We start from the raw sequence: 27,405 nt of genomic DNA, 5'->3' as shown, positions 1-27,405 counted from the left end.
CTGAATATCCATGGTCAATTCAGCACATTGACTAAAAAACAAAAAATTAAAAAAAAATCAAATAAAGCTAGGTAGTTTTAACTTACTGATTTTCCATTTGTCTTCATAGAAGTGTTTTAAGGAAGTTCGATTGGGCTTTGCCCTCACTCCTTGTTGCTGACGCCAGAGGCTGTAGAACAGAGATTAATGATGACGATCAGAGAGGTGGGAGTCCCAGAGGAAAAGACGGGAAAATGAGGCGACATGAATATATTTATAAGAACATGTTTCCTAAGACTATAGCCTGAAGATGATATAGTCATTGAATACAGTTAACTCATTTAAAAATATATTCAAGAAAAATATATGCACAAAGAATATTTTTGCATTTAAACAATTCTGCTTGCTATATTCTTATGCGTAGAAATACACTAATGAAGAATATATTTGTAGGACACTTTGTATTCAAGACCATCTCATGCGTACATTTTCTGGAACCCTCAATCTCTCCTGGGTCTGCCCGTAAGTCTTGTTAACTGTTCCTCTTTTGTTTCTTTTCTCTTATTTCTTTTTTTATTTTATTTTATTTATTTATTCTTGAGAGACATACACACACAGAGAAAGAAAGAGAGAGAGAGAGAGAGAGAGAGAGAGAGAGAGAGAGAGAGAGAGAGAGGCTCCATGCAGGAAGCCCGATGTGGGACTCCATCCCGGAACTCCGGGATCATACCCTGAGCCAAAGGCAGATGCTCAGTCGCTGAGCCACCCAGGTGTCCCCTCTTTGGTCCATGTTCTTTTCCATTCTCTGCCAGTCAAGCTCTATTCTTTCCCTGAAGGTGGGGACTTGTTTCACCTGGTGGGTGAAATAAGGCTCTCTCTTAGGGAGGGCTTGTTCCCTTCCCAATTTCAATTTGAGAAGTCTTAGGGTAGAATTCTGATGGCCTTGCTTGGGTCAGGGTCCACTGTCCACCTCTGACTCAATCAACCATGGTGCAACCTGCAGTGTTTTCCACTTTCCTCCCGGATGTAGCTTATAGGTTTTCCATCAGTTTGCACTTCTTGTCATTTACACACTGGCTTGCCCGCGTCTTTCTTCCTGACTGGCTCCAGAGTAGTCAGGTTGAGCCATAAGTAAATAAGTGAAATATTGGGACAGACAGTTCCTTAAACTCAGACCCTATGCTTCTGTTCATCATCATCATCATCATCATCATTGTAATTATTATCATTAATGCTGTCTAAACATGTGTTCTTTTTCTTAATGACTGCCCGTCACTGTAAGTTAGGGCTGGGCCTACAGCCTGGTAACTGCCTCACTCCTTTTCCACATGACTTGCCTCTGTCCTGGGGAAGATTCTCTACTCTAGACCCGTGACCCTTGAAAAATAACAGAGACTCCATCTGTGTTTTCTAAGCCCTTATCTTTGAGTGGGAAGAAAAGATTTGAGATCTGGCATCATTTGAAAATGAGAGTTTATACTACTGATGTTTTAAAATTGTTTTGGAAGCGTCGGGTCCTCTTCCATGGTTTGGCCACAGTTCTAAAATTTGTAGATTGTGCTTGCTACCAGCTTTATGGAAATCCTGGCAACACCACGTCTTGATGGCTTGAATCTGTTTGTGTGTGGTCCTATCGCACTTGAACATTTTCCTGTTTATTAAATCACATCATGCTTTCATTGGAGCTCTCATGGCAAACTCTGGGACTTAATTCGATTTTTTATTTAGTCACACAAGAAAAAAAGCACATAATGTTTCCAGACAGTGTTTTCACCTGAACTTGAAAGCATTTCCCTTCCTAGTCTAGGATCCAAGTGTGCTTTCAACCTGCTTATTTCTTCCTGACTTTCCTTGCTCAAGGCACACGTCAGAATTAGCCTTTAAATACTGATTTAATCTCTGTCATAATTACCCGGCTCTTTACCCTTGAGACGTAAATTCTAGGTTTGGGCTAAAAAGCAACAAAGCTGCTGGAAATAAAAATACATCTATTTAATATTTTCAAAAGAATCCCATGATAGTAGGAGGCATTATGCATGGATTCAGTTAGATGGAGGTGGTTGCTCATTTGGGCAGGCGGCTGACGCAGGGACTGACACACTCCAGCTGGCGGATCTAGTCTGGAGCAGATGGGCTAGGCCCTTAAGGGATAATGGGAAGAATCCTACAAACCGAGCTTCAAGCCCCTGCTCCTCTAAGCACTCAGATTCCCATCTGTAAAATGTGGATCGTCACAGCTACTGTTCATTGAGAGCTACCTCTGTGTCAGGTGCTGTTCTAAGCACTGAAGTCATTTGATCTTATGAGCTAGAGATGCAAATTACTGTGTCCATTCTAGACATAGGAAAACTGAGGCCACCACAGCCATTTACCTAATCTGTGGTGCAGTCTGGAGATGAACCCAGCAATCTGGCTCATAATCCCTACTCTTAACCCCAAGCTGTATAGCATGAGAGCAGTTGCCCTCTCTATTTTATGAAGGAATTAAATGAGGGACTCTGTGCTGGATGAACTGCTTTGCAAGGTCAGAAGCTCGTTGGTGTTCTTAGGAGCACCCACCGCCCTGCTGTCCAGCCTCATGTGGAACAGTGGGGTGAGGAGGCTGATGCACCCAGCTTGCAGTCAGGCTCTGCCCCTCCAGCCACAGGGTCTTCAGAAATCATTCAATCTCTCTCAGCCTCAGCATCCAAGTCTTTAAAATGAGCACAACAATCTTACCTAACTCCTTAAGGCTACTGGGGGATAGAAACAAAACAATGAATGCCAGGAGCGCTGAGGACACTATAATGAGCTGATAGGATTGCTAGCATGTCCTGAGCCCTAACCACGTGCAAGGGCCTGCATGGAGCCCGTTATGCAGTGTCTCGTCTAGAGTCACAGGGCTGTTATGAAACCGATTTTATGGAAGAGGAAACAGGCTCAGACAGGTAGGGTGACTCACCCAGCATTACAGTCAGAAAGGGTTAGGACATTTGAGCTCATGTCCTCAACCCCTGGGGTACTCTGTTCCTATCACAGATCCCCACAGGAAGTGGCTATGAAAGCTCTCTACTCCTTCCACGAAGCTTTCCAGTTGACCACCTCTGGGCCCCCACTCACCTACCCCAAAGCCTCCTCCCTCGGGCTTGTGTTCCAACCACTACAAGCTTATCCCTAAGTGTGATGCATCTCCCAGGCCTGCCTCATGTCCCCCAGGAAACTTTCAGAGCATTTTTTTTTCTTGGTGGGGTGGGGGGGAGAGGTTCAGTGAGAGTATTTTCCCATTTCTCCTATTCCTGTCTCTGGGTTCTGGCCCAGAACTCTGCCCAGACTTGGAGGTTCAGGGTTTGTACCACTGGGCTTAGAGATGGCTGCTCTGGACACCAGACCTTGCTTGGGGGCGCAGTAATAATTAACCAGGGCAGGCAAAGGCTAATGCAGCAGGAGATATGCGTTACACTCTTGGAATTAATTCAGAGGATATGCTGCATTAATGCTACTCAGGACTCCTGGGATGGTGGGGAGGGAGCCGGGCTGGGGAGGGGGGTGAGGGTGGGCAGAGACACCTATCAGCAGCAAGCCCTCTTACCATTCATTGCAAGGACTGTCCCACACTCCTGACATCTTAGAGAAACCAAAGCCCACCTGCTCTCTGCTCCAGCTTGAACTCCTCCTCTGCTTCGGCTCAAAGGCCAGTTTCAGTAAAAAGAAGGAAGGTGAACGGACATTGCACAAATTAGTCCTTTCTCTTATAAAATCAGTGCTTCTCAAGGGATGGAAGGAAACAGGCAAAAGTTGAATTTATAAAGCAGATACAATCTGTTTCACTCTATCTCCAGGGAAAGCTTTTTTTTCTTGACGCATCCCAACTGACTGGAGCCAACATCATGTCTTCTGGGTGCGCTCCTGCTCACAGCGGCGGCTCCAGCTAAATCGGGAAGTTGTCAAGTCGGCTTCATCTGGATTTAATTCAACCACAACTTATGGAATACTGTGGGGAACAGAAGGATGCGGTACTGTCCCTGGCTGATCTCACGAGGACAAGCAACCAAACAAACAAAACCATGAGAAGGAGGAAGCGCTATACACAGGAGAGAGCTGACGCCGGGGACAGGGACACGGGTGGGCAGCAGGCACTGGAGTGGCTGGGAAGTGGGAGAGAGGTCAGTGTGGACTCAAAATGCAGAGAAGTGCTTCAATTTCCTCCTGGTTTTATAAAATAGACAGGATTTTCAAAACTAAGCATGCTCTGGCCCACTGGGGGTGGGCACACAGACTAGCCAAAGACGTCAAGCGGGGAATGAATCGAGCCCACTTCTGTCTACAGCTCTTTTCTCTACTCTTCCTACCGTGTGAGCACAACCAGCATGGATTTCTATTTTGAATGAATGGAAGAGGCATGTCATAAGGGTGTGGAAAACCAGACGGAAGCTGTTACTCTTCCAGGTGGTCAGTGGCATCAGGAAAACACCCTGTACCCAGAGGAGAAAGCAGAGGGTGCGAGCTCCAGAGAGCTGGAGGCATGACTTTGCAGCACCCCTGAGTAGCTGGGTAACCTTGGCCTGCCATTCCCCCTTGGCCTCAGTCTCCCCCACCTGTAAAAACTCCTTTTGCCCTCAAGGTCCTGGCTTGTGTATCTCCCTGGGCTCCTTTGGGAGGGGCATGGTGCAGTGGCCTAGCACAGTTCGGTGGAGCCAGCGACCCACTGCAACATGTCCTCAGCAGTCGAGACACCATCTTCCCCAAACCAGAAGGATTGAGGCTGGTTGTAACACATGGAATTTCAACCTGAAATGACCGAGAGCCCAGGGACAACCTCTGCTGTCACCTCATACCCAAGCTACGTGCCAGACTCAACACTCTTGGGTCTGGTCCTTCCTTCCCCCACTATCAAATGCCAAATGCACTGGTGAAAGGTTTAGGGTTTCCTGAAAGTTTGCGTGAGGTTACCTCAACCCACAGTAAAGCTGCATCAAACTTGTCTCAAGATACTTATTATTATTATTATTATTTTAATAATAAATTTATTTTTTATTGGTGTTCAATTTGCCAACATACAGAATAACACCCAGTGCTCATCCCGTCAAGTGCCCTCCTCAGTGCCTGTCACCCATTCACCCCCCCCCCGTCTCAAGATGGGTTTTTGTGGGGTTTTCCCCCCAAGAATACTTCGTTCATCTCCCAAGCCTCCATCCTACTATCTAGGGAGGTCAATTGCAATCTCTCTCTTCCCCCACCTAGCAAACAGAGGGTTCTTTGTTTGCTCACAGGAACCGCTCCTCTGGTAAGGAACAGATCTTTAAGGGGGCATGTGTTGCATTCCCAGCCTCCCTTGTAGCAAGGGATGGCCATGCGGGCTGTGGGCAGGAGAGGTGTTTGCTTCTGGGTCTTGCCATGGAAAGGGCTGGGAGGGTGTTTCCTGGGATTTCTGATGCTTTCCTTCTGGCCAAGGAGCCAGGAGAACTGGGCCCAGAGATGGGAACCTCATGTTGGGTGGCAAAGCCCCTGCCAACCCTGGGCTTCCACCTCTGGGACAGTTCATGAAGAAAAGAAGCTTCTTTCATTGAAGTTGTCATATATTTGCGGAAAGTCAGTGTAGCGTGCATTCAGATGTGGCACCTACTCCTGTACCAAGGCAGAGAGGTGCTATCCAACCAGTTCATCTCTTCCACACTTATTTGAAGTGTCCCCTTAGATGCAGGCTATGCTGTCTTCTTGGGAAGACAAAGCAGCAGGTGGAAGCAATGAAGTAGAAAACACATTGTGAAAGGGATAGACCTTAAAAGCTAGTATTGAATGAAAAAAATGAGCCCCCAGAATAAGATTTATGGCACAATAACATTTATGTAAATTAAGCCTCCCTTCAAGCCCATAGCACTTATTTCAAGGATTTACATGTATATTCAAGGATACATATATATGAAATCATTAGAATAAGTGCCTATAAAGGGAGACAAGGGGAAAAAAATAAAACATTTACAGGCTAGGGGCCTTGCTCAGACAGATGATGATAATTGCTGTGATCTGAGGAGTATGGCTAAGTCCCCATCTGATACTCACTCACACACACACCAGTGTGATGCCTGCACCTGTGCCAAGGAGAGCAGGAACATGGCAGGGGTGGATTTGAATGAACAAGTGGGGCCTGGGATCTGCACATGGGATAAGATATTTCCACTAGAAAGCCCAGGACAAGGTCTGGGTAAGCTACAGAATGTCAGGATTTTTCAGAACCTGATTTCTGGCCTGAGCTACACACAGGGTGTAAATGATGCTGGTATATGTCTGCTCAGATATAGAATGAGAGGTGTGATCTGCACACTCAGCTGAAGGTGAGATGGAGAAGCTTCTAGCACAGTGCTTCTCAAACTGGAACACGCACACCAATCATCTGAGACAGTATTGACATGCAGGTTCTGATTCAGGAGGCCTGGGGCAGGGCCTCAGGTTCTCACAGACTTCCAGATGATACTGATGCTGCCAGTACATGGACTATGCTTGAGATAGAAAGCCCCTGAAATATTTCCCCCTATTTACGGTAGGCCAGTGGAAAAGGGTGGAAAATATTAAATGAAGACGTGAAAGCACGAAGGTCTTAAGCCCTATCTAATACTTTTCCAGGATTGTCAGTTGCTTAAACGTCCCATTTAAGACTGGACAATTCCTAAACAAACAAACAAAGCAAAAAAAAAAAAAAAAACCCCACAAAACACTTCATATTATTGCTTTGTGTCCTGTGTGTTTTCTTTTCTTTTCTTTTTTTTTTTTTGTTAATGAAGATACTTGCATAAGAAATATCTCAGGTTGGTCTCTAGCTATGTTTCATTTTGTGGGTTTAATGTAAGGGGGAAAACCCCCCTCTGCCTCCTTTAATTATGTTTTTAAAATTTGTGATACAAAAGGAAAGTAGCTGGGGAACAGTAAACAGACTATTACAACTTTTTAAATCTTTCGTGCACAATGCATCATGGTAACCAGTGGAGCCTTCACCTGTCCGGGAAATGCCTGCAGAGTGAGAATGAGGAACTGTGTTGGTTGGATCTGGTGAATCATAGGAATCAAACAAAATGCAACTTACTTAAGCTCAGAAGCCTGCCAACAATTACTTAGGCTGACTTGCCTCACAATTTTGAGGCTTGAGAGCTGAAATGTCTCGAGGAGTACCCAGGGACTAAACTATTCCCACAGGGATTTTTCTTCAGTGAATTGTGAACCCAAGGGCCCAGTGTTATTTCCTACATATGTAGGAAGGCCAGACCTCCGGCAAGCAAAGCCACCATGCGGCTGTGAAGGATGTCCAAGTTCATCTCACAGAAGGTGGGCCACCTTTTATTAAGGTGGAACTGGAGACTCAGGCCATGCAGGTGTGTGGATAGATGATGTCATCCAGGTGTGTACAGACAACTGATGTCATCCAGGTGTGTAGGTAATTGACTATCTCAGGCCACCATTCCTGGCCTATGAGAGTTTATGGAGAATTCAGGATTGTCGAGGTCTCCTCCCCAGCTGCTTTACAGATGAAGACATGGAGATCCTGAGTTGCATAGGGCTTGCCCTGGGTGTCTCAGACAGTTATTGTCAGTGTGGGGGTTCACACTCAGGTATCCTGATTCATAGGCTGGAAACATTAGTGTCCCCCTTACACCTCTTTGAGTAGTTCACTCCTTGTCCCAGCTCACTCTTGCAAGAGTCTGTATAGTGACGGTCCCAGCCTGTCCTATGGACTCCACCCAGTCCAGAGGTCCAGTAGCTTAGATTTTGCTTTAGACATTTTATTAGCTATTATTTGGGAGGATGTGGGGGTCTTCCCAACATCCATGAAAAATGGTGCATTTCTTTTCCATACTTGTCTGACCATTATGAGAACTCACGTCATAGATAACGAGGGCTTACAATTCATTAGGCAAGAGAGAGTTCCCTGCAGTGCGGGTGGTCAATGTGAATTGGGTCATATCTTGTGACTTACAAATATTTTTTTGGTGAATGGCTCCAGGAGAATTCTTCCCCAAGGAAGAATATGGGAACATGTTGATTTGATTTGATTTTTATTTCTCTGAATTCAAATCCTGAGTTTTTACAAAATAAATAATGAATACAGAACTGCATAAGAATATTTTGGGGAGCTAAAAAACATCGTCACTGATAATATGCTTTACTTTCAATTCAAATATTAATATTTAGAATATTTTTTTCCAGCTTTATGGAGATATCACTGGCATATCACACTGTGTAAATTTAAGGTGTACAATGAGTTGATTCAATACCCTTACATGCTGCAAAATGATTACCGCTATAGCATTAGCTAACCCCTTCATCATATCACATAATTACCATTCCTTTTTTGTGATGAACATTTTAGGTCTACCCTCTTGCTTTAAACTTCAAAACATATTATACTTTCATATTATATACTTTAATATTACTCTAGTCTTATTAACTATAATTACCCTGCTGTATATTAGTTCCCCAGTATTTGTCTTATAACTGGAAGTTTGTACTCTTTGACCAACATCTGGAACATCTTTATCATGGTAAGTTTTGTAAAAAACAAAAAGTAGCAAATGGCCACCAGTAGTTCTTTTCTATGGGTTCAGATATATGCATGTAAATGCACAAACGAGGGACCTGTGTAATCTCTGAGAAAGGGACTGGGATTGAGGTCAAGGGGACTTTAGGCTTATCTGTTTCATTTTTATTAAACAGGAGAATGTTTTCATGTGCTACTTACGTCATTAAAAATAACTTGAAAAAGATAAACTACAGAGAAAGCACTGAACTAGTATAATACACTTGTCTTCCAATATCTATCATGTAAGATGGGAGGGAGGGCTGAAATCTACTGCTGGGCTCCCCTGGGAGCTGCTCTGTGCCCTCTTGGCTGGTATCTCAATCACACTGGGGAAGGAAGAAGCCAGGATTATAGAGATTCACCGCCTAATGGCAGACTGTAGGACACTTACACTTGAGTGTCCATCAGAATAACCTGCAGTGCTTGTGAAAAAATTCAATTTCCCAGGTCTCACCATCAGTGATTCTGACTTAATCAGTCTGTCCTGTGATCTAGCAATCTGCAATTTATTTATTTATTTATTTATTTATTTATTTATTGGATTATTTATATATTTAATTCACACACACACACACACACACACAGAGCACAAGCAGGGGGAACAGCAGGCAGAGGGAGAGGAAGAAGCAGGCTTCCCGCTGAGCAAGGAGCCTGATGCGGGGCTCAATTCCAGGACCCCAGGATCATGACCTGAGCTGAAGGTAGATACTTAATGGGACTGAGCACCCCTCCATCTGCATTTTAAATAAGCACCAGAGTTGATTCTGATGAGGGTGGTCTTTGGGCCACACTGGGAGAAGAATAATGCATTCCTGCTCTTCACCTTTTGTAGGGATACTCTTTATGGTCCCCTCGCATGGAGCACCAGGGCTGTTTCCCTGGTGACAGAGATAAGACACAGGAGAGATGCACCATCCCAGACATTCCAACTGCCAAACTACCACCCCTGAATATTATCTATATGTCCACATACCTGTATTACTCATTTGAAAAACACTGTGAGGACCATTTCAGAAAATATTGGAAACGGCCCCTCACCCTATATGGTGACACTAGAATGAATTTAGATATGTCTATGTAGTAATTCACAGATGGACATAATGAGACATGGTTTAGGTTCATCACTGAGTTTTGTCAGAAGATATGTATTAATGGAAACCAAAATGAGGGGCTTCTGCAAGGTCAAGGTTCCCATCTAAATGGAACTTCACTGTTAAATGGCAGGTGCAGATGCAAGATGATTTTTGCCATCCATAAAAGCCATTTCTAGCTGATAATGAAGCAGGGTTGGAATCAAAATGGGAAAGCAAATTGCCTTGTCTCTGCCTTTCAAAAAGAATGTAATAAAAATGGCTTTCAAGTGTTTTGTTTTTGTGTCTGTGTTTATTTATCAATTTTTTGTATTTGTATATATTTTCTACTCCTAATGGACGAAGCTGAGATACCTCACCCATGCTGCTAATGTCTAAAGTACATTAGATTGATGAAAGTCTAACCAAAAGTGAAAAAAATAAAATGTGCTGAGATCTTGAACGTGACCAGTTGGTCAACCTTTGTGTTTTTTAGGGTTCTTTGTATAGAGTGTCACCAGACAAGGTGACCTGGCTGGGTCATGGATCTTTAGGAATGCAGTGAGGTCCAGGGATGGTTGCAGTGAGACCGTCTGTGATGAGAAATCCCAGATATGCCATGGGCAGTCAGGGGCTAGAGCTGCTCCTGAATGTTGCCAGGGCCTGAGCAACTCAGCCAGCCTGGATCCCTCCAGCCCTGCATAATCTCACCAAATAGAGGCTGCACTGTCAGCATCCTTTGTGGGCCACTTGGGATATTGTTAAAGATTACATTTCAAAATGAAACAATCAGCAAAGAGGAAGAAGGAAGCAATTTCATCCAGTAACTCCACCCCAGGGCCTGATAAGGGAGCAGGGATTCTGGTGGTCCTCCTCTGGGAAGAAATGACACTAAGCAGTGGCTAGGGGAAAGAGGAGGATGGATTCCTGACACAAAGCTTCAGCCTGCAGAACACTTTGATGATTAGAAAGACATAATGAACGCTCATTTCTTGTTCATTTCCTGCCACCTGAGAACTTAACTCATACACATCCATAAGGGTCTGGAGTTGTGCATGGCTCACATAAACATAGGAGGGGGAACATATTTAGGTGATATGGGCAATGTTGATATGACTGAGTAAAAAAAATGCTGTGAACACTTAAAAGACTCTTGTACTTGAAAAAAAAAGTGATCTATAAGAGTAAATACAATTCAAATTTACCAAAGCAATGAGTAAACTTCTCAGAAATCAGTGACGTCTTTCTTTCATAGTAGGTGGTAATAGTGGTATTGGCCATGGCCGTACAGCTCAGTGATTTTTGTAGATTTCTCTCTTACTACACTGCATATTTTTAGACAGTAATGTTCTCCTCCTCCTCTTTTTTAAAAAAGATTTTATTTATTTATTTATTTATTTATTTATTTATTTATTTATGAGAGAGAGAGAGAGAGAGAGAGAGAGAGGCAGAGACGCAGGAGGAGGGAGAAGCAGGCTCCATGCAGACAGCCTGATGAGGGACTTGATCCCCGGACTCCAGGATTACGCCCTGAGCCAATGGCAGGTGCTAAACCACTGAGCCACCCAGGGATCCCTCCTCCTTTTTTTTTTTTTTTTTTTAATTGTCTTTGATTCTTCTTACAATATCTTGCCCTGGACTTTGTGTGCCTGGAAAACAATGATGAAATGAGGAAAAGCATTTAGACTGAGAAAGGGAAAATTCTTCTCAAAAAGACAGTCTTCTGGAGCAATGTTCAAGTGGAAGAGTTTGGGAATGTCCTCTAGAATGATCCCCCCTCTTGACAAGAGGAAGTGACATAAGGCAGGACAAAGAATTATCCAAGAGCATCCATCATTATTGTGTGCCAGTTATGTACCAGTTCTTTCACTCATGTTGGGTCTTCTCAATATCCTCCAGAAGTGGGCATTGCTATAAACTTCTTATGTTTTTCAGAGTTGGGGTTCTTCCAGGATAAGGAGTGTGCCCAGTAACTCACATTTAGTAGAGGTACGGCTATTACACAAGTCCAAGAGCCCTGTGTGATCCCTTGTTTGGGCTTGTGGACCAGTTCTCTCTTCCATTTGGCACACTTGGGCTTACTTTACCTTAGGGATTTTTTTTTTCTCTTAAATATCATCTTTGTCTGTTTGCCCTGTTGTTATTTCAGGAAGTGGTGAGAAATGGGAAATGAAATGTTTTCCAAATGCAATTCTGGGGTCAAGACGTCTGAAGACAGTTGGCCTTGAAAGCTGGTAGCACTTCTAAGGAGAGTACTTTGTGTACTTTAAACGTGCTGTATTGGTGTAAGGTACCGGTTCTCAACCAGAGATGATTTGTCCCTTATCCCTACCCACAGCAGACACTGGCAACATTTGGAGATATTTTTGGTTGTCACAATTGGGTATGTGTGCCCTCCCTTCTAGTGGGTAGAGGCCAGAGATGCTGCGAAATATCCTACAATACCCAGGACAGGCCCCCATGAGACAGAATTATCTGGCCCAAAATGTCCATCATGCTGAAGTTGAGCAACCCTGGTATAATGTGGTGCTATATTTCTTATATCTTTGAAAACTAGTTTTATTTGGGGTTTTATTTCTCATAAAGAGGAGCATAATTAATTATATATATTAGGGTAAGCTAAATTAATATAAGATATTCAAAATACCACCTTAATTCTCCCATGTTTCTCTTGACATTTTCATTCATAATGATGGAGAAGCAGGGTAGAAAATTAAGAGAGTATAGGGGGTCTCCTTGTAGCTTTTGGCCTTTACAGCATAACTGCTGAAAATATGACTGAATATTTGTCATAACTCATGGCTATGCATCATCTACTTGTATTTAGAGAGATTCCTCATTATATTCCCAAAGTGAAGATCAGAATCCAAATTCCCAGAATAATTTGCTGTTAAAACTCAGGTTTGAGGGACACCCAAGTGACTCAGTGGATGAGCACCTGCCTTTGGCTCAGGTCGTGATCCCAGGGTCCTGGGATGGAGTCCCCCTCCAGGGAGCCTGCATCTCCCTCTGCCTATGTCTCTGCCTCTCTCTCCATGTCTCTCATGAATAAACAAATAAAATCTTAAAAACAGAACAAAACTCAGGTTTGGTATCCTGGGTCTGCCACTCTGATGCACCTGAATGAGACTTTCATTCAGAAATTAATGACCTGAGGGAAGGTGCCTCATTTTGTTGGACAGAGTGCAGCAGAGGTGCTTGGATTTTAGGAACAGTGATGGCTGTAAGATTGAGTTCCTAAATGCGGAAACGGCATTGGTGGAGGTGACGGAAGCAGTGGCAGCAAAACTGCATGTGCAGCTCTCTTCATCAGGGATAGTTTTGTAAGCTTAGTCCGGAGTTCTTCCAACAATTATGAGGGCTAGCTTGCCATTCTTTTTGACCTAAAACCAACCAGAGTGGGTTCTATTGTTTGCAAGGAACAACTCAGGCTGATGCACAAAGTTTATCAGTGGCAGCGTTATTTGAAACCTAGAGTCCTTTATTTTTTTTTTTTAAAGATTTTATTTATCTATTCATAAGAGACAGAGAGACAGGCAGAGACATAGGCCGAGGGAGAAGCAGGCTCCCTGCAGGGAACCCGATGCGGAACTCGATCCCAGGACCCCAGCATCACAACCTGAGCCAAAGGCAGACGCTCAACCACTGAGCCACCCAGGTGCCCCAAACCTAGAGTTCTTTAAAAAGACTCTTTTCTTTCACTAATGTTGTGAGTCTTCAGTTTAAAACAAAAGGCAGAAGATCCTCCTGTCTTGATAGCCTCTACATGGGGAGCTTTAGGACTCTGGTAGCAGGCAAGAGAGCTGGCAGCTGGAGATGCAGGCATCTCTTTCCTGAAGGGGGAGCCCTGCTAGGGGAACCTGACAGCTTCACATTCCAGGCCTAGAGGAGGCAAAAAAACTGGGGGGGATTGAGACATCTTCTCCCCAAGCCAAGAGCAACTCTTTGTTCACTATGGCACAGGCTTTGCTTAGAGAAGCCTTTTATATTTTATTTCAACTATATATGTTGATTACCTTCTCAGTGTGTTGTGGGGACAGTTTTACATTTGTCTGAAAATGTCCTTTGCCTTTCTTTCTTTCTTTCTTTCTTTCTTTCTTTCTTTCTTTCTTTCTTTCCTTTCTTTCTTTCTTTCTTTCTTTCTTTCTTCTTTCTTTCTTTCTTTCTTTCTTTCTTTCTTTCTTTCTTTCTTCTTTCTTTCTTTTCTTTTCTCTTTCTGACTTGATTTCTTTAAGCGTTTGGATAATAAAGAAACGTCAAAAAAAAAAAAAAAAAGAAACTTGTCTGGAGGCAGGTGTCAGGATAGATGCAAGTGCCCATCAGTATGGAGTACTTCAGTGCTTCTCTCCATCCCTAACACCCTGACTGCTAACTCAAGGTCTTATTTTTACTTGAGTGCATAATTCATGTACAAACCATTATTTAAAAAATATAAATAAACAGCTTTATAATGAGATAGATAAGTCTGGAAGGAACTGGAAATTTGGTCTCAGAGATAGCTAATTTACTAAAGCCACAGGATTTTTCAGTTTTAAGAATGAATTTCCTAGAGTAGCACCTGAGATTGTTTTCATAGTTTCCTCCGCTGTTTCTAGCATGTTCTGCCCTAGACTGTGAGTTCTTTGAGGGCAGGAATATGTTTTACTTACTCATCTTTCTCTCAGGGCACCTTTTCTACGCCCGTCTGCATAGTAGATGTATCACAAATATTTGCTGAATTAGCATGTTTCATTGTTTGCTTTTCTCTTGTGTCAGGGAAGGGTTTCCTACCCCACCCCAACTTCACATGTTACTCTGGGGGCTGATCCTCTCCTTTCCAGGGGAGCCCAGATTAAAACAGAGCAGAGGCAAGATGTGTGCCCCACAGGCCACAGCAGAGGGCACAAGGCTATTGGGGGCTCACTTTTGATTTTGAACAGGCTGAGAAGAAAAGCCCAGCCAAGGACTGTTTCTGGTCAGCATAAGAGCTTTTACACCTCTATTCTGGGCAGAGCTATGTTGGAGAATTTTATTTTTTTTTATTATTTTTTTGTGTGTGTGTTGGAGAATTTTAAAATGACTAGGGTATGCCTGACACAGCTGGAAGTGATAGTTGATAGGTCTGGAGTCTGTGATGAAAAGCACTTTCTCAAAGTGACATAAGGGAAATATGTGTTTTTTGTTTTCACTTTAGTATGTGATGTCATGTCAGTTTTTACACTACTGGTCTCGGGTTGTTGTCTCCAGTGGGCGGCCAGCTCTGCCATGCTGAGTTGGCCTCTAGATCCACCCCCGTCCCCCTGCCCAGCTCAGCCTGAGGAACCTGGAGGGAGCCTGGCTCTTGGAATACACACAGGACAGGCTTAAAAGAGAAAACTCTCTTCTGGGAAAGCATCTGTTTTGTTATGGCCTGGACATAGACAAGTCTCAAAAATTGCTCTCTCCCAACTAGTAATTAAAAAAAAAAAGATCCCTTGTGATTTCTAGTATGGTTGGGCTAACTGCAGTGTGACAGCATGAAGTTAGCTGGCATAAAATTGTCAGATCCTTTAATCCAGTTTCCCAGAATTCTAACTACAGTCCTTATCTCTGTTGTCTCTGTCTTCTGTTTTCTATATCCTGTTGTCTCCTGCCACCATAAAGCATAAGACCATCCCCCGAGGTTCATACAGCCCACGGTTTTGTCTCCTAAAAGGGATCTAAGCAAGGGCCATTTGGGGTGAGCCATAAAGATCTGTTTAAACACAATAATGTTAGGATTGCAGTCAAATTTGTTAGAGCTTCCTTTAACAACCATGGGGGAGGAGGGGTTCCTATATTGATTTAATCCCATTTGAATCTACTTATATTTTTAGCATATATAGGTACATCTCTCTTCATTCAGAGGCAGTAAAATAGTGGAGTGTTTTGGCTCCAGAATCAGGTGAATCTAAGCTGAAGTCCCAGCCTCACTACTTATCAGTTGTGCCATTATTCAACTAGCCTTGAAGAGCCAGTTTCCTCATCTATAAAATGGGTATAATAATAGTTTTGAGGAGATCAAGTAAGATCAATATGTGAAGTACTTAGCCTAGTGCCTGGTACATAGAAAGCCCTCAACAAATAGTGGCTATTTTAATCCATCCAATAAAAACAAACACACCATGTATTGGGTATCTGCTGGGTTCAGTCACATTATAGGTATCCAAAAAAAAGAGAGTTTACAGTCATGGTTGGTGGAGGCAGGGGGCTAAAACGCTTTTAAAAGTAGAAAGTAATAAAGGACAGAAAGATCATGGAAAGGAAAAGACTTTGAGGACAGGATAATCTTTGAGTTGGGTTTTGCAGGATGTGAAGAATGTGGAGTTGAGTGGGGACAAAGCAACCAGGATTCTGGAGAAAGAGAACAGCCCCTGAGAGAGGTATTGGGCAGGAATGGTGAGAACATGTTAGTGTTAGTGTCTAGTTTGGCTTAAATCTATCTATTATCTATTATCTATCTATCTATCTATCTATCTATCTATCTATCAATTATCTATCTATCTATAGAGAGAGATGGATAGAGGTGGAAGTCCAGACCAAAAAAAAAAAAAAATGAGAGAGGGTCAGAATAGGAGTGCATGTCGTTTGGAAATCCATGCTGAAGGGCCTGGCCTTCCTTTGTTGGGTCATCGAAAGCTTTTGAAGAAGAGGAGGTAATAAAATCCTGTGATTTGCTATCTACTATATTACGTGCTATTTTTCTTCCATTTGTCTTGAAAAATTGTTTGTTTACTTGTGATCTCTCAGGTTTCTGGAGCACTACTGGTACGGGGAAGTCTGAACATTGGTATGGTTTAATCGTCATGTCCTGGCTGAGAGAGAGACTAGCCTTAATTCCAGTGAAGACTACAGAGAATAAAGATTTCAAGTGGGCTATGCTGGTCTTAGATGTTTAATTCCTTTTTACCTCACAATGCTGACAACACTAACACTCTTAGCAGAGTTGATCTGGAACTCGGCAAATGACCAACTCTCTTGTCTGGAAGGTGTCTCGGTGATGAACTTCCAAATACTGACATTTGCATGCAAATATTGAGAAGGTTGTCTTTTTTGTTATTTTTAGTATTATGGTATCAATGATATGGACCAGAATGATGCCTCTAGTTATGGGGGCCTAGCTATATCCCAAATCCTTTTTCACCTTCATTACCACAATTTCCTCTGCTTAAGATATTTTGAAACAAAAGAGTTAGTGTTAGTGTTAGTGTCTAGTTTGGCTTAAATCTATCTATTATCTATCTATCTATCTATCTATCTATCTATCTATCTATAGAGAGAGATGGATAGAGGTGGAAGTCCAGACAAAAAAAAAAAAAAAGGTGCATATAACCCTGCAGAGGGTTATATGCAGAGGGCAGAGGTGCACCTCTGCTCTTGGGTGCATATAACCCTGTTGGTGAACATGATGGGAAACGTCACTGGGTAAAGGATTAGGCAGGCACAGCCTGTGTTTCATTCTGATGTTTTTTCTCCATATCATACTGGCTTTAGCGAAATCGATTATAACTCAGGGAGTGTGGGTTTAGAATAGATACAGTTGCATCAAATTGATTGCTTTTCTTCCCATGTTGACTTTTCCTCCTGTATGAGTCAATCACTTGAATTTGTAGGGTGGACTAATTTTACTTCTTTCCAACCTAACCAGGGTATCTGGAGCCAGAGGACAAAGGACAAGAGTTTACCAGAGGGAGCACGACGAGGGGGAGGAGATAGTTTCAAAGGAGGGTGGTTACAAAGCCTCCTTCCTTGACCCCCTCCCCACAGTGGTCCAGGTTAATTTGCATTTCAACGATGACTTAATGCTACTGAAGGTTTTATGTAACTTTTAAGCCTCTCTAATGTTTGTTACTTTTGTTATCCTAGTGGAAATGCTGCAATCATTAGTATTATCTTTAATCCTAAAATGAGGAGTGCTTATGTAAGGAGGAAGAGGGTAGGGTCCCAGTCCTGAAACTTGCCTACGGGCCTGGGAGAGTCAGGCAGATAAGGAGTAGGTCATGGTAGCTGAGAAAGAGCAGGGGCGCCTGGGTGGCTCAGTCAGTTAAGCCTCTGCCTTCAGTTCAGGTCATGAGCTCAGGGTCCTGGGATGAGCCTCACCTTGGGTTCAGGTCATGAGCTCAGGGTCCTGGGATGAGCCTCACCTTGGGCTCCCCGCTCGGCAGGGGAGTCAGCTTCTCCTTCTGCCCCTCCCCACCCCGTTTGTGCGTGCGCTCTCTCTCAAATAAATAAATAAAATCTTAAAAAAAGAGAGAGAGAGAGAGCGACAAGGTGAGTAGGGGAGTTCTGGGGGGCCAGGTATTGAGGTGTGCCTGTGTAGGGTAACTGGCATGAGGGCAGCATTTCCTGACCCAGGGAGGTAAAGGACAGCGTCGTCATTGGCGCTAAGTGCGGCGACCCACAGCAGGGAGCACCTCACCACCCTCTAACACCCCCCCCCCCCCCCCGCCTATTTTCCTCCACTCCGCCTCACTGCTCTCTTGTTTCTCGCCCAGCAACCTGGCGGTCCCGCAGCTGTTTGAAGGGAACAGGCCCAGGGAGGCGTGGGGACTCCTTAACCGCGCTCCCCGGGGGGCTGCGCCGGACCCACGTGCGCGGGAGCTGTCCGCTGTGCTGAACTCTGGTACCCGGCGGGATTCGCGGCTCTCGGCCCTGCCGCAGCCTGGGGGGGGGGGGGGGGGGACTCCCGGGGGAAGGGGGCTCGGGGGTCCCGGGGAGGGCGAGGGCCTGAAGGTCTGCGGCGAGCTCCAGACTCTAAACTGCAAATCCCTGCGGGAACGTCCTATCCGTTCCAGCCCAGACTCTAAGCAGGGTCCCTCATCTCTTCCTCGCACCCCGCGGGGGGCCCCGTCCCTCACTCCACGTCTGGCCCTGCTCCTTCCTTCCTGAAACTGCACCGGGTCCTCCTGGGAGCCCAGCGCTTGACGCCGCTCTTCTCTCCCCGTGCACCGCACCCTCCTCCGGGGCGGGACTCTCCCAAGGCGCCGCCAGCGCCCGCAGTGGAAAGTCTCCCTGGTCCCCCTGACCCAGGTTTGCCGGCCCCTCCCCCCTTTCTGTGTCCATCCTCGTCGCACCGTCCTGCTTTCTAGTTGTCTGAGCGCCGAGTCGGTTGGTGCGCGCTCCGCCCCCGTTTTCCATACAAGGGAGCGCTGGAGTGGGGGGCGGGGCGGAGGGGAGGCGCTCCCAGTCCCTCCCCAACCTGCGAGCCCACCGGGAACTCCTGACTCTGTTCAGCTCCCGCGGAGAAGCCAGAGGACTGCGCCGCCGTCGTGGGCCGAGGACCGCTAGGGGACAGCCGGTGCCCTCCCTCCCCGGAGCGATTTCCCGCCCGCCGAGCCCCGCTCCCCAGGTAGGACCATGCTCCTGGGTCTGACCTGCGTGGACTGCGACGCTTCTACATTGAATAGGAGGCGTTTAAATAACCTGTGCACACGTAATCCCTCATAGACTTATTTTTACAGGGGGGTGGTGGTGGTGACAGCCCTTCTGATTGTTATTTTTTGGCCAGTTATCCAAAAGACAGCGTTGGGTAATTGAGGTGGGGGAGGGAGGCGCGTTTGGTGTAGGAGAGGGGATGGATGGACAATGGGAAGTGACGGGCTTTGACTCTCTTTGGACAGGTGGCCATGGCCTCGCTGCCCACGCAGGGGCCCTCGGTCCCCGACTTATTTTCTGGGTTGCCACCAGCGGCCTCAATTCCTGCCAACCAGAGCTCAGAGGCCTCGGCGGGCAACGGGTCCGCGGCGGGCCCAGGCGCGCAGGCCGTCACGCCTTTCCAAAGCCTGCAGCTGGTGCATCAGCTGAAGGGGCTGATCGTGCTGCTCTACAGCGTCGTGGTGGTCGTGGGGCTGGTGGGCAACTGCCTCCTGGTGCTGGTGATCGCGCGGGTGCGTCGGCTGCACAACGTGACCAACTTCCTCATCGGCAACCTGGCCCTGTCCGACGTGCTCATGTGCACCGCCTGCGTGCCGCTCACGCTGGCCTACGCGTTCGAGCCCCGCGGCTGGGTGTTCGGCGGCGGCCTGTGCCACCTGGTCTTCTTCCTGCAGCCCGTGACCGTGTACGTGTCGGTGTTCACTCTCACCACCATCGCGGTGGACCGCTACGTCGTGCTGGTGCACCCGCTGCGCCGCCGCATCTCGCTGCGGCTCAGCGCCTACGCGGTGCTCGCCATCTGGGCGCTGTCCGCGGTGCTGGCGCTGCCGGCCGCCGTGCACACCTACCACGTCGAGCTCAAGCCGCACCGCGTGCGCCTCTGCGAGGAGTTCTGGGGGTCTCAGGAGCGCCAGCGCCAGCTCTACGCCTGGGGGCTGCTGCTCTTCACCTACCTGCTCCCCCTAATGGTCATCCTCCTGTCCTACGCCCGCGTGTCGGTGAAGCTGCGGAACCGCGTGGTGCCGGGCTGCGTGACCCAGAGCCAGGCCGACTGGGACCGAGCGCGGCGCCGCCGCACCTTCTGCCTGCTGGTGGTGGTCGTGGTGGTGTTCGCCGTCTGCTGGCTGCCGCTGCACGTCTTCAACCTGCTGCGGGACCTGGACCCGCACGCCATCGACCCCTACGCCTTCGGGTTAGTGCAGCTTCTCTGCCACTGGCTGGCCATGAGCTCGGCTTGCTATAACCCCTTCATTTACGCCTGGCTGCACGACAACTTCCGCGAGGAGCTGCGCAAGCTCTTGCTCACCTGGCCCCGCAAGATCGCGCCGCACGGCCAGACCGTGACAGTCAGCGTGGTCATCTGATGCCACCGCGCCGGGCTTGGCTGGGGAGCTCCGCGCCCCTGGTCTCCGCGGGTGTCCACCCGAGGCCGCGCTGGCGAGCTTGTTTCCGCACCGGGGCTGCTCCACTACGTGGCAAAACTTCCAGCCTTGTCCTCTTGCCCAGCTGTCTTGCCTTGTCCCTGTGTCTGTATAAAATGTTAAGTGGGCTTTGGTGGGAGTCTGTGCTTTGCTTGGAAGAGGCCAGGGGGAGGTCTTCTTTATGCCCTTGAATGCCAAACAAAGCTTTCTCCCGTTCGCAAGGGTAATTCAGAGCCGTGGCTGTCTTCCTTGCTCTCCCTTCTGCTTGCTCCATGGTGGGCTGAAGGAACAATGGGGGTGGGATTTAAAATGACTGCGTTGGTTGGGGGTGGTGAAGCTTTCCGGGTTGCCTTTCATAAAGGACTCAACTGACCTATAATACCTGATGCTGCTAATCCCCCTGAACTCGTTAATTCCTAGGATTCCAGGGGAATATGTATTACACATTGATATCTGGGATTTCAGCATTTCCTGAATAAGACCTTTCCACACACCCAAAGGGTTTTACTTTTAGATTCGCTTGAATTTATAGCACAAGAGCACCCAGGAGCCACCTTTCAAAAGGTCTTGCTATTGTTTCCCTCCTCCTTATCCCCTAATTTCTATTTGAAAGTGATATGATGAATTAGTCAAAGAAGAGATAGATAAATAGGAATAAAGAAGAAAAGGTCCAAGTCACTTAAGGGGGCACATAACTATATGGAGGACAGACATCTATCTGTGTGTATGTTTGTGTGTACACACGCAGTGCACACATAAGGCAGGCACACAGATATTTGATTTTCTGAACACTCAGTGTAAACCATGTTCCATAGCATTACTCTTACATTCTCTAATTGTTCAGTTGCAGCAGATCAACACCTGTCATCTGATCGCCCAGCACCTGCTTGGTGGTGACACACTTGGAATACAGTCAATCCAGGATGTAAGAGCTGGGAGAAGTTTACTTAAGGCCAGAACCGAAAAATAAACTACCATCAACTGCCATCAACACTTAATCCTTCTAGGGTTAAGGAGACAGGAAAAGACTGTTGGGCCGTGATACCAGGCTGATAATCCTCACCTCCTGAGAATTTTGCAAATGAGGACATGTGCCCTGGGACAAGGGTTTTCATGTTAATGTTGGAGCAATGACTGGACAGTGAGGGTGAGAGTCTTGGGAAGTTGATACTCGGTATCCACCTGTCAGATCAGCCCCTGAGGCATATAGTGCACAAAATAGTGCAGCAACTGCCGCAAGTCTGTGAGACTTGCTGTAAGACTGTAAGACTCAGTACCGTCCTCACTCATTATACAGTAGAATCAACCTCTCTCCTTATCTTACTCATTCCCTCATGAAAGTGTGCCCTGAAAGGAAGGGAAAGAGGGTAAATACTTGGGGATGACAAGATTAAGTCCTATTACTCCAATGCCAGTAACCATGTTGGGAGAGTCAGTATTCATGGTTGGGCTAGTTAGCAATAGAGCTCTTTAGTAGTTACATAGCTAGACCATTTGCAGCATGGGGGACGGTAGGAAAAGGCTGGCTCGGGAGAAGGGAAAAAGCAGGCTAATGTGGAAGAAGCAAGTTACCTTTGGCAGTGGCACAAGTAACTAACTTTTGGCTTCATGGGTGGATGTGGGGAACAAAGCCTGTGCTCTGATAATGTATAGCCCACCTGCAGTTATTATGTCACCCCCCTGTTCCAAATCAGCTCATCCCCCAGGCATCCCAGAGACTGGCCTCTGTGCTTCTAGCAGCTCTATTACTTGGGAGGCTCAAGACCAGACAGGCATTTCATGTTTCCTTAGAGCATTCTTTTGATGGGAATGTGTGGAGAATTCAGGGGATGGGGGAAAGGATTCGATTGATTGGGGGAGGGATCTTATTAATTGTAGTTTCTGTTTTGGAAGGTTTAAGTCACTGGTTCTCAGCCCTGGCTGCTGCTAGAATCAATTGGAGAGTTCTCAAAAAACATCAGTGCCTCAGCTCTATTCCCCAGAGAGTTCAAAAGATTTGAGATGGGACCCAGGCCTCAGCATTTTTCACAACACTTCAGGTGACTTTAATATGCATCCAAGGTCAAGCCCCTTAAGAATTGTCCTCTTTCTAATGAATCTCAGCAACATCTGAATGAAGCTTTGATTGTACCTGCCAAAAGTATTATGAATTTGGAGTTGAATTCTGACGGGGCATTTTATGCTACACTTGGGGAATAATACTCTTTTAGCCTTCAGACAGATGATGAATCACACAGAGGCAAAACTGTATAATCAGAATATAAAAAAAAATCAGAATATATAGGTATTCATTCAACAGTTTCCTTACAAATCAAAGGCAGTACATGAGTCTAATCAGTCTTTTTTCAACTTAAGATTCATTTGCATTACAAAGTTAAACACCATGAATTATTCCAAATCCTGATTTCCAAGGTGTTAAAAACACTGAAATGTTCTCTGATTAGGCTTAAGTCTATATCAACTTTGAGAAGAAAGTGTCCTCATTAATGACTAGAAAAGCTGCCAACTGTTTCTATGCCCTCAACTCAAGTTAAAAATTTTAACATTTATATGGACTTTCTGGAGAGCCTAAAGAGGCCGGGGAGTTATGCTATGTTTATAAACATCTTTACGAATTATCCAAATTGCCACCTGAACAGCAACTAATTAATTCTTACCCTATCTGAAATCTATCTGGGACTAGTTTGACTATAAAACAAACTGGCTTGAAAAAAATCTTTCAGAAGTGAGTCCTATAGAAATCCACAGAGCGCTGAGGTAGAAAATGTTATTTAATATAACTTATTTTTAGTTAATACCAAGCCTCCAGTCATTTTCCTGCAAGAAGTCATACAGGCCATAAAGCTGGGAACTGAGCCAGCCGGGTACTTGGCAGCAGCCCATTCCGAGGCTGACGGGAGGTTCTGTAATCCTCTTTGCAAGCATTGTCACTAGGTCTCACTTTTGGCAGCCAATCAATAGATTTATCTCAGTAAATCAGCTGGGGAGTGTTTCAATATGTGTTGGCAACAGTTACCTGGAAATAGCAACTGTGAGAGATGCTAAGGTAACAATATTCCAATTGATGTAACCTTCCTGGATTTTTGTTCTTGTGGATTTTCAGCCTGCTCTTCTACTGGGGGTGCTAAGTCCCAGGTTTATTTCTTCCTCAGGTAGGCTAGTTAACCATCTCTGACCCGTGGCTTGCATTTCTGAATATTTAGTAGTCTCGCAAATGCAAGGCATGGAGCTGACATCAAGGGGACCCAGGCAAGAGTGTAGCTACATTTGAGAGTGAACCCAGGGTCCATCCTCCACAGATGAGAGGTCAGGAGCACCTTTATTCTGCCAAGTAGATCTTTGATGGATTTCCCTCCAGGGGTGATGTCTTTGTTATGTGTGTAAGATGCGTGTGTAACTGACACACTGTATGGAGCTCTTCAGGCTTGGGGCCTGCTCTGTGTTTCATACGTTGTGGGTGCTCAATAAATACTAAATCAGTACGTACATAGTGTAAACTACATAGCCTCGGGATGGCCAGGGTCAAAGCAAAAGTAAATCATGTCAAGGAAAACATGCTACTCAATCTGGATTTGTCATTTCTAGTTAATTCCAGGAATGAGCTGTTCATTTGAGGTCTTCTATGATCCCCTGGCTCCAACCTCAGTAATGACAGCATTTTAAGAACATGGCACCAAGCTCTGGGCTTTCCAAAATTGTGTGTGCCGGAATTGACAGGTCCATCAAAGGGAGAGTAGAGAATTTCGTGCTTAATTTCTATATTCATCATTAATCTGGATCATTATTTAAAAGCTAGCATTTTATTACGTGTTTCTACTTATCACTTGGGAAATTTAAAAACTTCCAACACATAAGTCTAGAAGCCAAATTTGATCATCTAGATTCCAAAATGTACATGGCAGAGTCATAAAGAGGATTTTCTGACACTTCTAAACTAAGACTTAAAAATGCCATTGATGGACACCTTTCCAGGGGTCCACTTATTCTGCAAAGTGAGATAAGCTGGACATGTATCCTTTGGATGGATGAGAGTTGGAATCTTGCTTCGTTAAAAGACTGTTCATTCTCCGTCAGTCTTTGTTTTTTTTTTTTGTTTTTTTGTTTTTTTTTTAAATTTTTATTTATTTATGATAGTCACAGAGAGAGAGAGAGAGTGAGAGAGGCAGAGACACAGGCAGAGGGAGAAGCAGGCTCCATGCACCGGGAGCCCGACGTGGGATTCGATCCCGGGTCTCCAGGATCGCGCCCTGGGCCAGAGGCAGGCGTCAAACCGCTGTGCCACCCAGGGATCCCATCCGTCAGTCTTTGGAAGTAGAAAGCCTTATTTTGAGAAGTGAGTGTGCACACTTCCAAAGCTTTTGAATCATTCTTCTCTGCTTTCCAAGTCAATTCATCTTCATTTCCCACTCTTTATTTCTCCATTCTGCCCCCTTTCTATTTTCTCATATTATCTATAATATACGTCCAATCTGAAGCTCCCTCCTCTCCAGTGGATTCAAGCATCTGTCTTCTTGTGGGTTCGTATAAGGTCAATCATGTTGGAGAGATACTCTGCCTAATTCTGTGACAGAGGCAGGCTTCGTCCAATCAGTGGAGGGCTGCTGCCCATTGCATTTCCTGCCCACTGTGGGGTCTTGGAGCTCACACAGTTGATCATTTCATAGACAAGCTCCAGGCAGAGGTGGACAACAGAAGTGTGCATAGGATCTCCAGCTGGGCCCTTAATGTGCTAAATCTCACAGACAGCTCTCAAGAGGGGCCTAACAACTAAAGGTCAAATGTGTTTCATTTTGATGTGTGGGGCTGCAGCAAGAAAACCAGAGCCAGAAAAAACAAAGGACAATTTCTTCTTTCAAGTATTCTTTGCCTCCCTCTCTCAGCTCTCAAAAAATCCTCTTCTTGACTTGTTGACGAGTAAATCCCACAGTCCCAGAACTCATCTTTTCCTTCTGGAGTGACATCTAATGATGAATGGAAAGCTACTCCCTTCTCCCCTACCACACACACTCAGTATTACCAAGTAATGAAAAAAAAAATCCTTGGAGCTGGAAAAATTAAATAAAAATTCCAAGTCTCAGCTCTGGGTTAGAAGTCAGGTGATGGGCTTCTTCCCTAGCCCAGAATACCATAATCACCCTTGGGTCTTCATCCTAGAAGGATGGCCCAGACACCTGTGTAGGGGGCTCAGTGCTGCAGCATAACACACCCTGGGGTGGTCAGATTGGTGGCCTGGACATACTGGGTGTGGAGCCACTGTGTGGAGCATGTCCTTTTGAGGCCACTGCCCATTGCATGGCAGGTACTGGGGGCACACTGACCCCCCTCATTCTCACGATAAAGACCCAGGAGGAAAAACAGGTGGAAAACTAGAGCGCACGTAAATGTTTGCCTTCGATGGCCATAATCGTTTCTTTAGAACATACCTCTTTATGCCTTTTTCCTTCCTACCCTAGTCTCCTCCAGCAAAGCCCTTTTCCTTTCTTTGTTATAATTGCGGAGCTTGGGCTGTTTTCTTTCTTTCTTTTTAAAGATTTTATTTATTTATTCATGAGAGACACACAGAGAGAGGCAGAGACAAGGGCAGAGGGAGAAATAGGCTCCCCGCAAGGAGCCTGATGCGGGACTCGATCCCGGATCCCAGGATCATGCCCTGAGCCAAAGGCAGACGCTTAACCACTGAGCCATACAGGCTTCCCTGGGCTGTTTTCATATCAACATTACTTTCTGGGAGATATGAGTCTTCTTAGGCCTATTGTGAGACTGATAATAAGCAGTCTCCACATGCAGCTGAGCCAAATCCTCAAGACCTGGTCAGAACACAGGTCCCTCTGCCTGACCCAACCATTGGGAATCGGCACATCAGGCCTGCTGCAAAGGAGGTATCCAGCTTCCAGTGGTGGAGGAGGACCGCAGGCCCGGAGGATTTCCCTGGGACCCAGGATTTCCCGTGGGGCCTGCCCACTGCACCAGCACGTCCATCACCAGCACTGGAGCCTCCCACTCGCACAAGGGTGGGTTGGCCCTCAGGGACCAGCTGAGTGTCTGCGGCCTGGCTGCTGGGGTCATTCTTCAGGCCCAAGGTCAAAGAGCGTCTCTGACCACATGGGTGTGCTTTCGAAGCCCCAGAGGGAGTCCCAGCAACTCCCTCTGCATCCACATCCACAGCAGCATGCAGTCCCTGCACCATATGGGTAACTTCTGGTGCTCTGCCACTGGCTCCTGGGCTGCTGACCTTGGCTGAGATCCTTGAATTCCAGCGCTGGGTGCATGGTGCCTTCCTGTGCCACCTTGTGGTTCTCTTGCAGACAAGCAATCACATCTTGTCTGTGTTTAGGCTTACTGTCCTTGCTGTGGATCTCTCCATATGAGTTCGTGGCTATTCTGCGGCTGAGCTGTGCTCAAGGGGCTGCCCGATCCAACAGTGCTGGATGTACACCAAGGGCTGACCATAGTCCACGCTGTGGTGGCCTCCCTATCACCTCTGGTAGTCTTGTGGTCCTCCTTTGCCCCTCTGTGAGCACAGACAGGCCCAGCCACCACGCACCCCTAGGTGGAGCCCTGGCTCACTGTTGCCTCTCCTCCAGGCAGCCTGCATGTCAGGGGCTGCTCCCAGCACTTGACTGTCTCTCTCATCTGCCCCAGAGATTGGGCCTGAGCCTCATCTCATCAGTGTCCTGCAACTGCCCTACCCCTGGCACCAGCCGCACCTGCACCAGCCCCATGCTCTCTAGTTCTCGCCCAACTCCGGGTCTTGCCTTTGGTCTCCATCCTCTGCCTCTCACTCCAGGAACCCGGGGGAGGCCAAGGCCTCGCCCTGTACGTGGCCCCACTCCCTTGCTCTTTCCCGGCTCCAAGCGCTGGGCACCGTGTTGTGCCTTGCCAGGAGGTGGGCGCTTACGGATGGGGGTGCTGCAGGGCAGGGGTCTGGGCACCCAGGTGAGGCACTACAGTGAGACCGCCTGCCAGGTGAGGTGCATTTGAGGTTCTGGCATTGGTGGCCGGGCTTGGAGAGGAT

The 27,405-nt window shown here is 46.3% G+C and overlaps 1 protein-coding gene across 2 annotated transcripts; it reads left to right on the top strand.

Moving 5' to 3' along the window:
* Positions 1-18,534: 18,534 nt before the first annotated feature.
* On the top strand, positions 18,535-23,943 carry PRLHR (prolactin releasing hormone receptor). 2 transcript variants are annotated; one of them, XM_072740205.1, is made up of 3 exons: positions 18,535-18,943; positions 19,215-20,161; positions 21,235-23,943. In XM_072740205.1, the coding sequence occupies exons 2-3, from the start codon at positions 19,221-19,223 to the stop codon at positions 21,260-21,262; spliced, it is 969 nt and encodes a 322-aa protein (XP_072596306.1). In that variant the 5' UTR covers positions 18,535-18,943; positions 19,215-19,220; the 3' UTR covers positions 21,263-23,943. The 2 variants fall into 2 exon arrangements, with proteins under 2 accessions (XP_072596306.1, XP_025850039.1); XM_025994254.2 differs by lacking the exon at positions 21,235-23,943 and having other exon boundaries at positions 19,215-20,621.
* Positions 23,944-27,405: the final 3,462 nt, after the last annotated feature.

This window comes from Vulpes vulpes, chromosome 15, assembly GCF_048418805.1.
Source record: "Vulpes vulpes isolate BD-2025 chromosome 15, VulVul3, whole genome shotgun sequence".
In the NCBI taxonomy this organism is placed as follows: domain Eukaryota; kingdom Metazoa; phylum Chordata; class Mammalia; order Carnivora; family Canidae; genus Vulpes; species Vulpes vulpes.
This window is presented reverse-complemented; position numbering and strand designations above follow the sequence as displayed.

What these genes read in the sequence shown, in the direction of transcription:
- PRLHR (XM_025994254.2), top strand. Translation starts at nt 19,221, where the DNA reads ATGGCCTCGCTGCCCACGCAGGGGCCCTCGGTCCCCGACTTATTTTCT.